Raw genomic sequence first — 15,000 nt, 5'->3', positions numbered from 1 at the left:
CAGTTGTAGTTACTATCTTACATGTAGTAATAAAACTAACTTTAATTTGTCGGTTCAGCAAGTGCGCCAGAAACTCGAGTCCACAACAGGCGCGGTAAGTGTAGCTATTTGTGAGTTGGGACTTCAGTGACATATTTGTTTATCTTTTCAATTGAGTTTTTCCCTTTTTTTGTTTTTTTTGTTTTTTTCCTATTATTAGTGGTTTTGTGTGCTTTTTCTTTTATTTTCCCATAGTTTCTCATCATTAGGTAATATAGTTAAGTCTTCCTTTGGGCTGGAATGAGACAGGTGGAGGCTATGGAGTCACTTTAGTGGAAATTGTTTTGGTGAGACGCTTCTTAGCTTTCTTTGCCGTTGGTAAATTATGCATAGATTTATCAGAAAAACAAGATACAGTTCTACAATTAAGTTGTAGAAAAAGAAAAATCAGAAATAAAGCTTATTGTTTTCTTGAAGAAAAAAAAAAAAAAGTTTTTGGAGTAAAAGTTAAGAAGTGGTTGCCTTTCAAACTTTGCATCATGCTTGGGAGTCTTGCTTAATCACTGCCACAGGCCAGAGGTGAAGGAATTTGATACAATTATTAGACATGTAAAGGCAAAGTAGAGAAAAACTGCACTTAGATTTGAAGTTTGCACATCCAAAGAGGGTCTCAGACCAAGTGTCCGTTTATTGAATGTTTGTAAACCATCATCTTTACCATGAGAAGTGTTCACAGAAGAATTCACAGTAATGCACTCTCTCTCATGACTGTACTGCATGAAAAGGAAGATTTTTTGGGGTATGTTGTTGGTGAAAGCTAGAACCTACAAAACATCTGATAAATGCAAATGCTCTGAGACCCCTTTGGACAAGTTTACCCTCATTTGTAGTGATGTGTGTTTACTCATATTTTTCTTGTCTGAGCATTATGTATGTGTGTGGGCTTGCAGTTTGTACATGCATGTATGCTTGCATATATGTGAGTATGGGGGTTGGGGAGGTGCACATGTTTAAGTGCAAGTGAAGGTTGATGCATGTGTGCATGTGCAAAAAGGGGTTGCACACATTTAAATTTGTGTGGGAGTGGCTGTGGGTGTATGTGAGTGTGGGTGTGAGGGTACACACAATTAAGTGCAAATAAGGCATGTACAATCGGACTCAAGACTGTCACAACAGCAATCTGAGTTCGAGTCACCCTTGGGCAAGGAACTTCACCTCAATTGCCTGCCTAGCCATTGGGTGGGTAAGCCAGCCCAAGTCAGTGCCAGTCCCAGAACCAGGTAGATAGAGATGGTGACTCTATAAAAACACCGGGCGGAAGGCAACAGCAAACCACCACTCTAAATTGCCAAGAAAATCATGGAAATCCATGATCGCCAACGTCCTTGTGGGACAGGGCATGTACAAAGAGGGGATGCACACATTTGAATGTGTGTGTGTGTGTGTGTGTGTGTGTGTGTGTGTGTGTGTGTGTGTGTGTGTGTGTGTGTGTGTGTGTGTGTCGTGTGTGTGTGTGTGTGTGTGTGTGTGTGTGTGTGTGTGTGTGTATGCGTGCGCGCGTGTGTGTGTGTGTGTGTGTGTGTGTGTGTGTGTGTGTGTGTGTGTGTGTGTGTGTGTGTGTGTCTGGGCACGCGTGTGTGTGTTTGTGTGTGTGGGCGCATGTGTGTGTTTGTGTGTGGGCACGTGTGTGTGTGTGTGTGTGTGTCGCACATGCGTGCACGTGGGTATGGGTTTGTGAGCACACATGCTATCTCCTTTCTCACTCTCTCTCTCTCCCTCTCTCCTTCTCTCCCTCTTTTCTCGCTCTCTTCCTCTCCCTCTCTCCCTCCCTCTCTCTCCTTCTTTCAGACATACAAGCTAAAATTTTAATAAAGCATTTAACCCAACTGCCCTGGATTTGTGTTTTGTCCCCTGTAGTTTTGTGTGAATTTTGTTACCTACAGTTGGCTCTACATGTACTTGGCCAGCAAGGAGTCTATCAGTATTTTTTTTTTATTTTATTTTATTTTTTTTTTCCCATGCAGTTGATATTGATACTGTTGTTATTGCTATTGATGTTATTATTGTTAAAGTCTCTATAAGACAATGAAATAATGCAAAAGACCCTTTCCAAAAGTCAAGGAAAAGGATACACAGGTGATAGGAAGGACTAATAACTGACTCCTAGGTGACTAAGCACTTATAGAGCCATCTATGTGTAAATACAATAAATAAACTTGTATTACAGTGGGCATGGCATGTATTCCATATGTGCTGATTGGGTTAAGTAATTACAATGCACATGAAAAAGTAATATATAAAGTTATTTAAATGAAAGGTAATAAATCCAATCTATGCAATTAAGTTGATAGTGTGTCCTAATGTATTACTGTGTATGTTTTCTTTTTTATGTTTTCGTGTCATATATGAAAATAAAAGGTCAGTAAACAGTTTTGTAAAACCTCTTGCATAAAGGGTGAATTGTGTGAACATTCAGTGAATTTCATTCTCTCTCCCCTTTCATCCCTCCCCTTTCTCTTTCTCTCTGTCTGTCTATCTCTTGTTGTCTATCTCTTGTTGTCTTTTTCTCTATCTCCTACTCTCCTCCTTTCTCTTCCTTTTTCTTTCTTTCTTTCTTTCTTTCTTTCTTTCTCTTTCTCCCTCTCCCTCCCACCTCTCCCCTCTCCTTATCCCTCCCCCTCCCTCCCTGCCCTTTCTAATTTCTCTCCCACTTATTTTCTTTCTTTTTCTCTCTCTCCCTCTTTCCCTCTCCACCTCTCCTTTCACTTTCTTCTTTCCTTCTCACTCCCCCTCCCACTCTCCCTTTCTTTTCTCTCTCTCTCTCTCTCTCTCTCTCTCTCTCCTCTTGCCTTCTTGCTGTTTTTCTCAGTTTTTCAAGACAGCTAGTTAAGCTAGGTGTTTTTTCCAAGAAATAAAAGGTGAGGGAATTATAGAATGGTTTGAAGTTCTTGTATTTTTTCCCATTAAATTAAATTGCTTTTGCAGATTTATTATTCTCACAGAATGAAACTGCAATCAGTGCACATCACCATGTTGTTTCCTAGATTTAAGAGTAAAAACACCTTTCTCATGTGACAATTTTAACTATACTTCTTATATATATTCTGTTTTGCAAATAACATTGGTGTAAGTGCACCATTGCTTTTTGTTTTGCACACAGGTATTGACACCCAACTCACAAATGGTTCACTTAATTTCATTCTTTTTTCATTCTTTTTCACATGTAAGAACACATTCTTTCACAGAAACACACCTGAAATGTTGTAACTCTCTTATTTCTGTTTCCTCCTCTCATTATCTGTTTTCATCTAATAATCCCTAAATGTTTTGCACTATTAACACACTCATGCTACCTGCCTAAATGCTATATTTGTGCCGCATTGATATTCTAAATATATATTTTTGCAAGGATCTTAAAGTTTTGCCAGTATGTCAGTTACATGTTTGACCGTAATATGTGAGTGATACGTCTTCTATTCATGTAGCAAGGATGATTGAACTACCTCTCTTCTGTCTTGTACAGGTTCTTCAGTCTGCCCGTGAACAGCTGAAGTGGTCGCTGCTCAAGTGATGAAGAGACCGCCAGAGGAAAAATTGAAGAGAACCACGTGGATATGAATGTGTATATTCATTTGGTCCTGTTATTTTGACTTATAGATTTATGGGGGTGTTTTAAGTGGCTGTATTCTTTATAAGGAGTTATGTTGTTATTGAAGAATGTGTTTTGATTTCAGTTTCATGAAGGTAGAAGGAAAAGACATATAGAGACATTTGAGAAGATGTGACGCCTATGATTTTTATGTATTATATTTATTTTGTTTATGAATATAATTTTAGTATGATTTCCCTTCTTCCTCAACTATATGAACTTTTTAAATACATTAGAAATATAATAGTGATGATGTAGATACGTTACTGTCTTGAAATTTGTAGTTCAAACATTAAATTGTAGTTGTAGGAACTATTATTTCATGTTGTGCAGAAAATTCTTATTTACTGAAGGTATTTATACCAACATCTTTACATAAAAGAACAACTTAATATAATAAAAATGAACCAGTGAAACCATGTTTTAGCAGGATGTTTATAAAATCTGTCCAGTAAAATTTTCTATGAAATCAAATTGTTGTTTTACCCATATAGTTGTAGAGTATATCATATGTTGGAAAGTAAACAGGCTGTTAAAGTAGCACTAGAATGAACAAAGTGTGGCAGTGTCAGAACCAAGTGCTAAAAGGTGCAAAGTTGCTGTCCAAGTGTTGTGGTTAATCCATTGGATCCAGTTGTGTCAAATCACCAGGTGGGTGCTTGTAGGCCAGGCACACACAAACACGTGTGTGGTAGCAAGACTCCATGCCTCCTATGTGCAAGTTATTTACTCCTTTTACACACAAGTGTTTTTAGCTTTTTGCCCATTTTCCAATGTCCATATTTGCCAACTATGTGACAGTATATTATTTCTCTTTTTTTCTCTGTCTCTCTTTTTCTTTTAAGTAATATTCAATTTTCTGTAAAACAACCTGTGTCATGATGTGATGGTCACATCAACTAGATCCAAAGGGTTAACAGGCTTACTGTATGTTAAATAGCTGACAATGGAGGAAGGTACAATACCTCATATGTATCAGAACACTTAAATTACAGGTTAATGAGGTAGCCATAGGACAGAATTTCTGTGAGGACACTATTAGAGGACAGCATGAGGCCACATCTCCCCATAACATTCCATTTTGAACATGGATATAGTTTTGCAGAAATAGTACACAATCACTTCTGCATATGGCATGTATCTTGTTGCAGCTCATTCTTAAAGATTCAGATGGAAACATTACATAGCAAATTAAAGAATTAAACTGTAATAATCATAAATTTTGCAATTTCACATTAGAGGAAAAATATCAAATATGTGAAACTTTTCCTGAACAATACACCTCCAGCTGAATAAATAATTCCTCAGAATATTGCAGTTTTATCATCAGCAGCAGTCTCTCCACTTTTGTTCCCCACCAAATTCATGCCTGTTGTTATTCTGGGGGGAAGGGTGGAGGGGCATAGGAGATGGGGACTGAGGCCAGTGTTAGGGATCACCCCTACTGTGGCCTCAGCCCTCAGCTTAACCCCATCCCAATGGGTCACATGTACACGTCATAACAAACCACCTGGTCTGCAGGGTACGGCTATACACATGGCGACATGCCAGAGCACATGGAGCAGAAGTTTTGCTACATGTAGCGGATTCCTGCGCCCAGCATCTGGATGTTGCCAGAAGTCACTGGAGTTTATGACACTGAGACTCAGATTTCTGATACCCAGCCCCATTGGGTTAATTAATTTTGCATGGGCTTTTCTTCTCCCCCTATCCTATTTCTTCTCTTCTCTTCTTCAATCCCTTCTGTCTGTTCTGAATGACCCCAGGGAGTCATGGGCACAGTATTCCTTTGGTTAATCTCCTAGCCCTTACCCCCTAATGGGGACCCAGAGGGATTTATTTATTGAACAATTTCTGCCTCATCAACATCTAAGGTGTATACAAAATACAATGAGAGGGTGTGACTTGGGAGCAATGTTTGTGGATTTCCAGAATGGTCATTGGTCAATAGAAATAAATGTTGCAGACAAAAGTACACAGCATTATGGTAAAGTATCGTGGCGCAAGGGGTAAACATGAGTTAACGATATGGATAAGAGAGTGTAGAGAAGGGGGTGAAGAAGAAAAGAAAAAGGAAAGACCCTGCAAAATTAGTTGAGGCAAGACTAAGGTCCAATGCAGGGGTGATCTCCAACATTGGGCTTAGTTTCTGTCTCCTAAGCCTCCTCCCCACATATTTCAGACTCAACATGGCCAATAATAAAGGTTTTATTAAGGCTTGCTTCTTCATGAACTAGCCAATCTAAATTTGACTTCTCTGGTTTCCCAACCCCTGGCTCTCCTACCACTACACCCACCTTGATGCTGTCAACCCTATCAATACCAAATCATCCACCCAGGCCATTACTCAACATTCAGAACACATCCTTTCCTCTCCCAACATCTTCCACTCCACCTCCTCCTCCTCCTGCACAGTCTTCTTCATTTTCTGCCCCCTCCTCCCTTATTACTACTCTTCATCCCTATTGTCGTCCTTCCCACAGTACTACACTCCACACTACTCCCTCCCTCCCACCCTTGTCCTTCTACTACTCTCACCTCTACAAACCTTTTGAATACCCTTTTTACCCACCTAATGGGATCAATTCTTTGTGATTCCCCCTACAGACCCTTCTTTGACAGTACCCTCCTCTTCCAATGATGTCTTCATCAAGTAGGCAAAGTTTTGTTTCACAACCAGTCCAATAATTCACACTTTGTAATTGTTACATCAGTCCTAAATTCCTGCATCATTTACCATCACTGGCAAACTAATTCCTGGCCAGCCTGACTCCTCACTTAATACTGTACAAGAACTGTCTCCATCTCCCTGGCTGACTGCCCTGTCTTTGACAAAGATTGGTCAGACTGTGAAAATGACCATCGTTAGTGTCAGCCACACTAACGATGATGCAGAAGCAGTATAGTGCTATACTTTTCCTGCCTGAAGTCACAGTAAGTCTTACACTAATATTGCCAAAATTAACTTCAATAAACATGACCTCCTCCATGAAGTTTATGTTGGTGGAGTGTCATGTCCTGTTCAACCATATCAACTCCTTCCCACTCGATGTCCACCCTGCTAAGCACTGTCACTCCAACACTTGCTGCCCTCTATGTGCCCAACCTATTCATGACTGTTCACATTGCTCTACACAATCATACATGTGTGCCAATTGTGGTGGCTCCCATAATGTATTTTATAGGAGCTACAAGCTTGAGTCTGAGGTAGCAGTTCTCAGATTCAAACTAGTCCTCACTCTACACAAGGCCAGCAGGAAGCATGTCATTGAGTTTTTTCCCACTCTACCTATTCCAACATTGTCCTTTGCTCAGCTCCTCTGCCTTCTCTACCACTTCCCAGTGTCTACCCCTCCTCCTTGTCACTTTACCCGTCCCACTAGGCCCTCTTCTACATTACCTCTTCCTCTGTTCCATTTACATCTGTCTCTTCTCCTCCTCATATGAAAACCTTCAGTTCTCAGACCTCTCAACCCAACTCCAGATACTCAAGGCCATGCAAAACTTCCTAAATATGACCCAAGAGAACACTTCTCTCTCATCCACCCAACATCCATCCTCCTCCTACTCTTCTTCCACCCACTCTCCCCCAACACACCCCATCCTCCCCTTCTCCATGTGCACCATCCCCTCTTTTCCCCATTATCATTACTGCACCCACTTGGATGCTCACGCAATTCCCTTTTGTCACAACAGTGTCCTTCTCCTAAACTTTCCCCTCCTGATGTTCATCCTAATACTTTACTTCGTACCCATTCCCTTATGTCATTATCCGGATTCTTCCCCTTCTACTTCTCTAACACCCAATCCTGCCATTATTGCCAAGTGATTGCTAAATAATGGCTCTTTTTGCTGTGTTGTTCTTCCTCAGACACAAAGTCTCTTCATTTGATCTAACCCCTTCCCCTTTTTACAAATCCCTGCCTTACTCCCTTTGGTCTCCCTCTTACCCTTCTTACTACCATACTTTCTTTCTTTAGATATTTATTACATTTTGCACTAATCATTATCTCATGTTCACCTTTTTTGTCACAATACTTTACCATAGTGCTATATGACCTGTGTCTAGCACATTTATTTGTTTAACCATTAATCATTAGTTTAACCATCTCCATTCCCACATTTAACTACGGTAGATCTAAAAGCGCACAGTTGTATAATTTTACAGTAAGTGCTTTACAAAAATTGTAAGTGCTTTGGAAAAATTGTATACTTTTGTTGAATAGAATGGGTTCTGCCAGCAACATTTTCCTCATGATAGTGTTAACTGATGTTGCTGCTGCTGATACATCACATCAAGTAATAGCATCAAAGGATGGTCCAATAACATCCTGGCAGATCTGATATGCCATCTTTCTGGACCATTGTTTGTTCTTGACAGGCTATCTTTCCTGCTGCATTCATCAGTGTCCTCTTGATCCTTGTGGAATCCCATTTTTTCTTTTGACAACTTGTTTTCCTTCCTCAGATGCATCCTCCATTTGATCCAATTTCCTCTTGCTTATCCCTGCCTTAATTCATTTCTTCACCCTTTTTACCCTTTCCAGTACCATCCGAAACTGTTGTATGATTTTTGACATGTATCACATTTAATCATTAACTCATTTCCCTCTACCTTTTTTGATATTATGCCTTCCAATAATGCTACATGACCTTTGGTGTCTAGCCCATTTATTTTGCTTTTTAACAATTAACCATGGGTCTTCATACCAAAAATATGGATGATAGGCTGACAATATGGATGATAGGCTCTGCATTGGTGTGCATTCCTTCATGGTTGCCAGTATCTTCCTAACCTCAGTCTTTCTGGGGAGAAAACTGGCATGTGTGGAGGGAGTACTGCCACATAAATGAGTCCTGGAGCTACATGTTCTTTCTTCACATATCCAATCAATCTTGCCTCTGTATGTGATAAAACCTCTAGTTCAGTATACAGTGTCAATAGAATGTTATATTCTTTGCTGAATGATGGCTGGTTTCTCATTGTTCATTTAAGCAAACAAAAGATGAGGGATGTGGCTGGAGAATGCAAAAGTATTACATAAATATTCTTGATATAAATGTTGAGGCAGATGTTCTGGTGGTTAAAGCTAAGTTGACATTGGCAGAAGATAAGATCAAGGTGAGATGAAAGAATATGTTCCAACCTCATCAGTCTGCATGATGGTGTCCACAACACAATTCCGTATTCTCATAACATACAGCAGTTAGATAAAGAAGTTACAGAATCTGGAAGTTCTTGAATAATCAGGTGACTTCTCTGATCCTGAAACCAAAGGTGTACTTCGTATTACTGGAAGTGCTGTCAGACAAGACAAAAAATCTAAGATCCCTTTGGTTCAACTGAGCGGTCTTCTCTGTTCACTACCTGGCAAGAGAAAAGTAATCCGAGCATAAATATTCTTTGAGAAATAGACTATTTCTTCTATTATTTTTTATTTTTTAAAGGAATTATAGTAATCTTGAAATAATGCACTTGAAATACATTTTGTCATAACTTCTTATGGTGAGAAGTATGTTTTTAGTGATTTTTGGATAGACACAGCAAACTGCACAGTATTCTGTAAGATGAGATTTAAGTTACTGGTCCATTATGATTGTCAAAAAAGAAAAAGAAAAAAAAATGGTCTTTTGAAATTCTAATGGGAACCACAGCCTCCAAAAATGGCTGAACACAGGCACTTTAGCCAATATGAGATACTTGAACTTTTAAAAACTATTAGCCTACAAGAATGTCCCCAAGACTTGCCAAGCCATATAATTGATTCTGATATTTTAATTAATTAGTGGAAAATTGTAAAAAAAAAATTAATGCCGAGAGTAAGAATCACTGCATCAGTACAGCTCGGGTGCTAACCACACCTTCCCACACTTGGCTTAGTTGCCAAGGATGCCTAAAATAACTACCAGTGCTCATGTAATAAGAGCTCACTGTATAAAAATTTGACCAAATTATATAAAATGAAGTATTTTTACACAAATATAGTAGTGAGACTAACTTAAAGATAACATTCATATGCAAAGGTCTCATTTCACCAAATACTTACTTTAGCCAATAAGAAAATAGAGTATGGCTCATATTCTTCAGAAAAGCAGTGGCTAGTGTTTGCCTGTGCTTTTTTTTTTATATAAAATTTGAAAAGTCATAACATGAAAACAAGATTGATTTTTTTTTTAAGTACCATAAACAACCCCTATCCATTTTTTTCAGAAAATTAGCTAAACCCATCTCTGTAACTGAAAACTTAAATCCACTAAATTTGGTATATTTTCCTTGATGCTTAAATTATTAACATAAATAGAAAAACAAAATCTGAATTTCAAATAATTCAAGCTCTGGCCCATTGCACATTCTGAGAATAAAAAGGTAAACTGCAGTCCCAAAGTTCCGTAACCCAATGTCAGCAGGTTTATGTACTGTACCCTTTAGATTTTAGGGAGTTTTGTTACATACAGATGGCTCCACATATGCTCAGCCAGTTGGCCCTAGTGACCGATCCTGATTTCTTGCTTAACACATGCCTTGAATTGGCAGGAAAATGTGTTTTTCTTTCCAATACTATTAATATTGACAGTGTTATCATTCTTATTGATATTACAATTATTAAATTGTTGTTAGAATATTAATAACATCAAAGACAAAAAAAATAATAAAAAAGAAGCTTTCAAAAAATGAAGGAAAAGGGTAAACAGATGAGATTGGTAAGACTAAGAGCTGACTCCTTGGTTACTAAGCACATGTAGAGCCATCTATGTATAAAGACAACAGATAAACTTTTATTACAAAGGGCATGGCATTGTAGTCTTGTCACCCACTGACAGTGGGTTAAATATCCTTCATATAATGTGACCTTATAACATCAGCATATGATGTCAAGAACTGAACCAGTGGACAGCTGTGAAAGTACAAATAGAAAAACTAAAAAAATAATAATAACAATAAATAAAAAAAATATAATAATAATAATAATAATAATAATAATAATAATAATAATAATAAATATGATAATAATAATAATAATAATAATAATAATAATAACAATGATAATGATAATTTTTCAGAACTTACAAAACCAGGCAGAATGAAAGATTTTTTATTAACTGACTAATATTCATTATTGTAATGAATTCCATACATACAAATCTTATCACATTTCCTAATATACGGTATTTACCTAATATTAACAAGCAATATTTAGGAGCTTCAGAGAAAAGCAAATCCATTGGACTTTGCTAGACATGGGTTACCTAAACCAAAGCCCTAATAAAATTAGTATTATGAAAAAAGAATACAGTCTCTATATCAAATTTCAATACAATTTAGAGACTGCATTAAACTCACAATATTACTCTAGAGGATGCAATTTGATTGCTCAGAATTATAAAACAATTCTTAAGTTTTCCAGTAAACCAGCCATAAAAAGCTGATTCTTCAAAGTCAAAGAAGTACTTATGTTGTCATCAGCTTAGAATGATACAATCTTCAAACCTCCATCTGAATATTTGTTACTTTGTTTCTTAGCCTTAAAAATATACTTTTCCTTAAAATCTGTTCTGATTCACAGAATCATAAAAAACAGATTTGTCCTATGACCTCTGTAGGACAAAAATTGCCTAGATATCAATAAATTATTGAAGATGACATTTGACCTGGTTTAGTAACAAAAATTATTAATCATTTCACATAATCATTATTCCTTTCCTACACAACTTAACTGATAATTGTACTGTTACCTTCATCCTTGTTATATTAGCATCAAAATACTGTTAGTACAAGCAATGATGGCATCGTCTGAGAACCACTTCATCTGTCATATATTTCTTTTGAGACAAGATACATACTTCAAAGCACTCTGTTTTGAGAAAATAAATATAGTGAGATCTTTACATTTAGCAAACTTAACTACATACACTCCTCTCAGTATAACACAGTTTTACTCAAGTTTAAGTTACTACACACCAAATATTCTGGGTACATTTGCATATCCTCCTAGCTCCTCAATACACAAAAGTAACAAAAATAACAATTCAAACAGAATCAAAAGACCTAAAGTTCATAGATACAAACCATTGTGCATAAAACACTGAAATGCCATTTATACCATTTGCTGCTTTGCCATCAGATATTACAGTTTCAAATATTTTTTAACTCAATTTTTTGGTTCACCTGACTGATTACCATCAAGATAACAAATACCAAAAAATTGTTATCTTACCTGCATACCTACAGATATTTTGAATACTGTTTGATAAGTGAAATAGAAGTAGCTGTCAAATCAGTCATTCTAAAGAAAATTCTTTTTTTAAGCCCCAAAGGTATGTATCAGATGAAGAAAAAGAGCAAGACTGAAACTTTACTTCAAAAATCTACAAACCTGATTGTTTTTCTTTTCTACTAGTTTTAGTCAAATCAATATACTATTCTTTTTAATTTCTCATTTCAGACAAAATCAAAACATTAAAAAATAATAATAAATTTCAAAAAATAATAATAATAAATAAAATCAAAGACTACAAATAATTACAGAGAAAATCAACTGCAGACAACAATCTTTGAAGGCTGCGACATTTGGCCATTTATCCCACAAACAGAAATACACATACACACAATATTACTAAAATCAAACGATTTAAGCCATTTTCTTATGCCTTGCTGCCTGACCTACTGTAAAGCTCCCACAAATTGAAACACCAGTACTGAAGGTTTGTTTCTTTATACTGCTTTGATGGATAATATATAACCTTTTATTCTTAATTAATTCTCTATCTCTCTCAGGACAGAGCCTGCGAGGTAACTGAAAAATCACTAATTTTTAAGAAAATGGCCTATTTTGCCTGGAGTAACACAAATACACATATTAATTCACTTTGTCAAATATTTCTTACTTCAAAGTGCTAAGATCATTCATTCTGGGAACAAAATATATATATATTTAATTTACCAGTACAATATTACTAATAACAGTGAATTAAATAGTATGAGCAAAAAAGTAATAGTAATAATACTAACACTAATATCAGTAATAAAACATAAAAAAGCAGTATTATGAAACAACCATCTGTAATAACAATGAAATAAATTATGAAATTTTATATGATCTGAAGCAACACACTTTTCAGTTATAGTCAGGAGTTCTCCCACAGATTAATGGAAGAAAGAAAAAAGAAAGAATTTTCTTTTCATTTAATTTGTTTTTTGGTTGACTAATATACTCTTTTACTCCCATACAGTTATAACCATTTATGTGCAAGCATGTATGTCTGGTTTGTGCATGTGCAGGGTCAAGTAAATACAATTACAAACACAAAATGACATTCATGTAGATTCACTCTCTCTTATTCCTGACAAATACATGCATCCTTTATAATAATTGGTCACTGCCTTTCAATCTAGATGATCACATCAAAGATTTACACAAACCTTTGGTAAAGGCAACTGAAGTCCTATATATCTTTCTAGAAATCACAATAAAAATAACAAATATCAAATAACTTTTCCTGACTGATTATGCAAAAGAGACACAACGAAAAGAAAGAGAAGAGGTAGGATGACAAGAAGGGATGCTATTTACATGTTACCTGCCTTGGACAACACTTTTGACAGCCTAAAACCTCATGCTTTAACCAAATGTTTACATGATGTTTCCCATTCCAGTACACACCTTGTACCATTCTTTTGCAACTGAAGTAGAAATCAGTCGAAATTAAAGTATCCATATCTTGGTTAATTCTTTATTAAATCACTCTCATTGTGAAGAATGAGTTGTCTCCAAATACGTATATCATACACATCTCATCATAAAGCACTTCTTAAATATAACATCTCTTTCCACATGTTCAAAATGTACACCTAAATAGGTATGGTATGTTTTCTAGTCTGCAACCACCGGCAACTCCAGGAAATGTTATTGGCATAAAAAATACACTGGTGTAACACCAAACATTTTGTCTCTAGTCAATACCACTAAAACTTGGATAATATTTAGCTTGAATAGATAACAAACTGTTGGTCATCTGGCGACGGCATCTCCACCTGAACATACTGTTGCGTCGAGTTGTAATCTGTTTCATACTGGGGTGTTGTACTTGGTGCTCCTCGCATATTATTTCTGAAATGATCGAAGATTTTTTTTTTCTTCTTTTTTTTATGATGCAATGCTAATTAACAGTTAAAATTCAAATTACAGAAAACAAACTTTTTCTTCCTCAACTATATATATATATTTTTCTTTCTTTCTTTCTTTTTAATACTCTTTAATCTAATCTACTCTAACTAGTACAAATCTTATTTTCTTCTCTGCTGGCTTTCATCTTGATATTTGTTTATACTGTGTTGTGGAAATATACATGGATATTACATACTCGTATCTGTCATATCTATGAACCATGTTTATGTAATACCATTCTTTCCTCATCTTTCTTGGTACTAGAATCTAATATTCAGTAATGTACCATTTAAAAGACTTCCTATGATGCATTTTTTCTCTATTACTCATTAGCTGCCAGCCAAATTGAGTCTTTGACTAGTTGCCTCTGCCAGACAAAATTCAAGTGCCTATACTGCATCAAAAAATATGACTATTTTATGTGGAAGTGGTGCCTCAAGTGTATGCATATGCCACTGGCCTCTCAGGATTAAAGTGTACGCATATGCCACTGGCCTTCTAGTTCCTTCCTTTCCACAGATTACGTACTTCATACCAAATATTAAATAAAAGAAATTGCAATGCCTTCTAACACACTTACTTTGCTTTGGCATGGGTGAGGATGTGTGACTTGAGATTGGTACTCTGAGCAAACTTCTTATTACAGCCATCAAATGGACAAACGTACGGCCTATCTCCCGTGTGAATCCGCACATGTGTTCGTAGATTGAAATCCAGAGAGAATCTCTTGCCGCATCCCTCAAAAGTACACTGAAAAAGGAAGAATTATGATTTTCTCATCATTCGTAAACAACTAATCATGGTTAAAGAATCAGTAACCCACTGAAAGCAAATCATTAAGATTAACTCTGTTGTTACTTACTCCAATAGATCTTTTCATACTCAGAATCAAGAACAAGTCTTGCATAAAAAGGTATGAATGAGAAGAACTTCAAAACAAAAACAAAAAAATGCATTTTATTCATTTCATTCTAATTCATGTACTTCTCTATATTTGTCAAAATGAACATTCATATCTTACATCTCATGATTACCTGAAACGGTTTTTCTCCTGTGTGCACCAGCTGATGTCTTTTAAGTTTAGAAGATTCCACAAAGGCTTTCCCACACTCTGCACATACATGCACTCTTGGACCATGTGTATGTAGATGTTTACGCATTGCTGAATTATCACGAAACATTTTGTTGCAACCCTGTTGAATAAAA

General features: G+C 36.4%; 2 protein-coding genes across 4 annotated transcripts in view; one reads left to right on the top strand and one right to left on the bottom strand.

Moving 5' to 3' along the window:
- Positions 1-4,102, top strand: part of LOC119580112 (coatomer subunit zeta-1-like) — a 13,823-nt gene extending 9,721 nt beyond the window's left edge. The window contains exons 5-6 of one of the 2 annotated variants that reach the window (XM_037928043.1): positions 59-94; positions 3,503-4,102. In XM_037928043.1, coding sequence (XP_037783971.1) covers positions 59-94; positions 3,503-3,550 — 84 coding nt within the window. In that variant the 3' untranslated portion in view covers positions 3,551-4,102. The remainder of the gene's footprint in view (positions 1-58; positions 95-3,502) is intronic. The other variant, XM_037928044.1, reaches the window with a different exon arrangement.
- Positions 4,103-10,718: 6,616 nt separating this feature from the next.
- The window catches only part of LOC119580111 (transcriptional repressor protein YY1-like), a 12,866-nt gene continuing 8,584 nt past the window's right edge, over positions 10,719-15,000 (bottom strand). The window contains exons 3-5 of one of the 2 annotated variants that reach the window (XM_037928041.1): positions 14,829-14,987; positions 14,375-14,544; positions 10,719-13,737 (exon numbers count right to left, since the gene is read on the bottom strand). In XM_037928041.1, the coding sequence (XP_037783969.1) occupies positions 13,611-13,737; positions 14,375-14,544; positions 14,829-14,987 (456 nt within the window). In that variant the 3' untranslated portion in view covers positions 10,719-13,610. Of the gene's footprint in view, positions 13,738-14,370; positions 14,545-14,828; positions 14,988-15,000 lie in introns of both variants that reach the window. The other variant, XM_037928042.1, reaches the window with a different exon arrangement.

Source organism: Penaeus monodon, chromosome 13, assembly GCF_015228065.2.
Source record: "Penaeus monodon isolate SGIC_2016 chromosome 13, NSTDA_Pmon_1, whole genome shotgun sequence".
Lineage (NCBI taxonomy): Eukaryota > Metazoa > Arthropoda > Malacostraca > Decapoda > Penaeidae > Penaeus > Penaeus monodon.
Note: the sequence above shows the minus strand (reverse complement) of the source record. Positions and strands in the feature narration are given on the sequence as shown.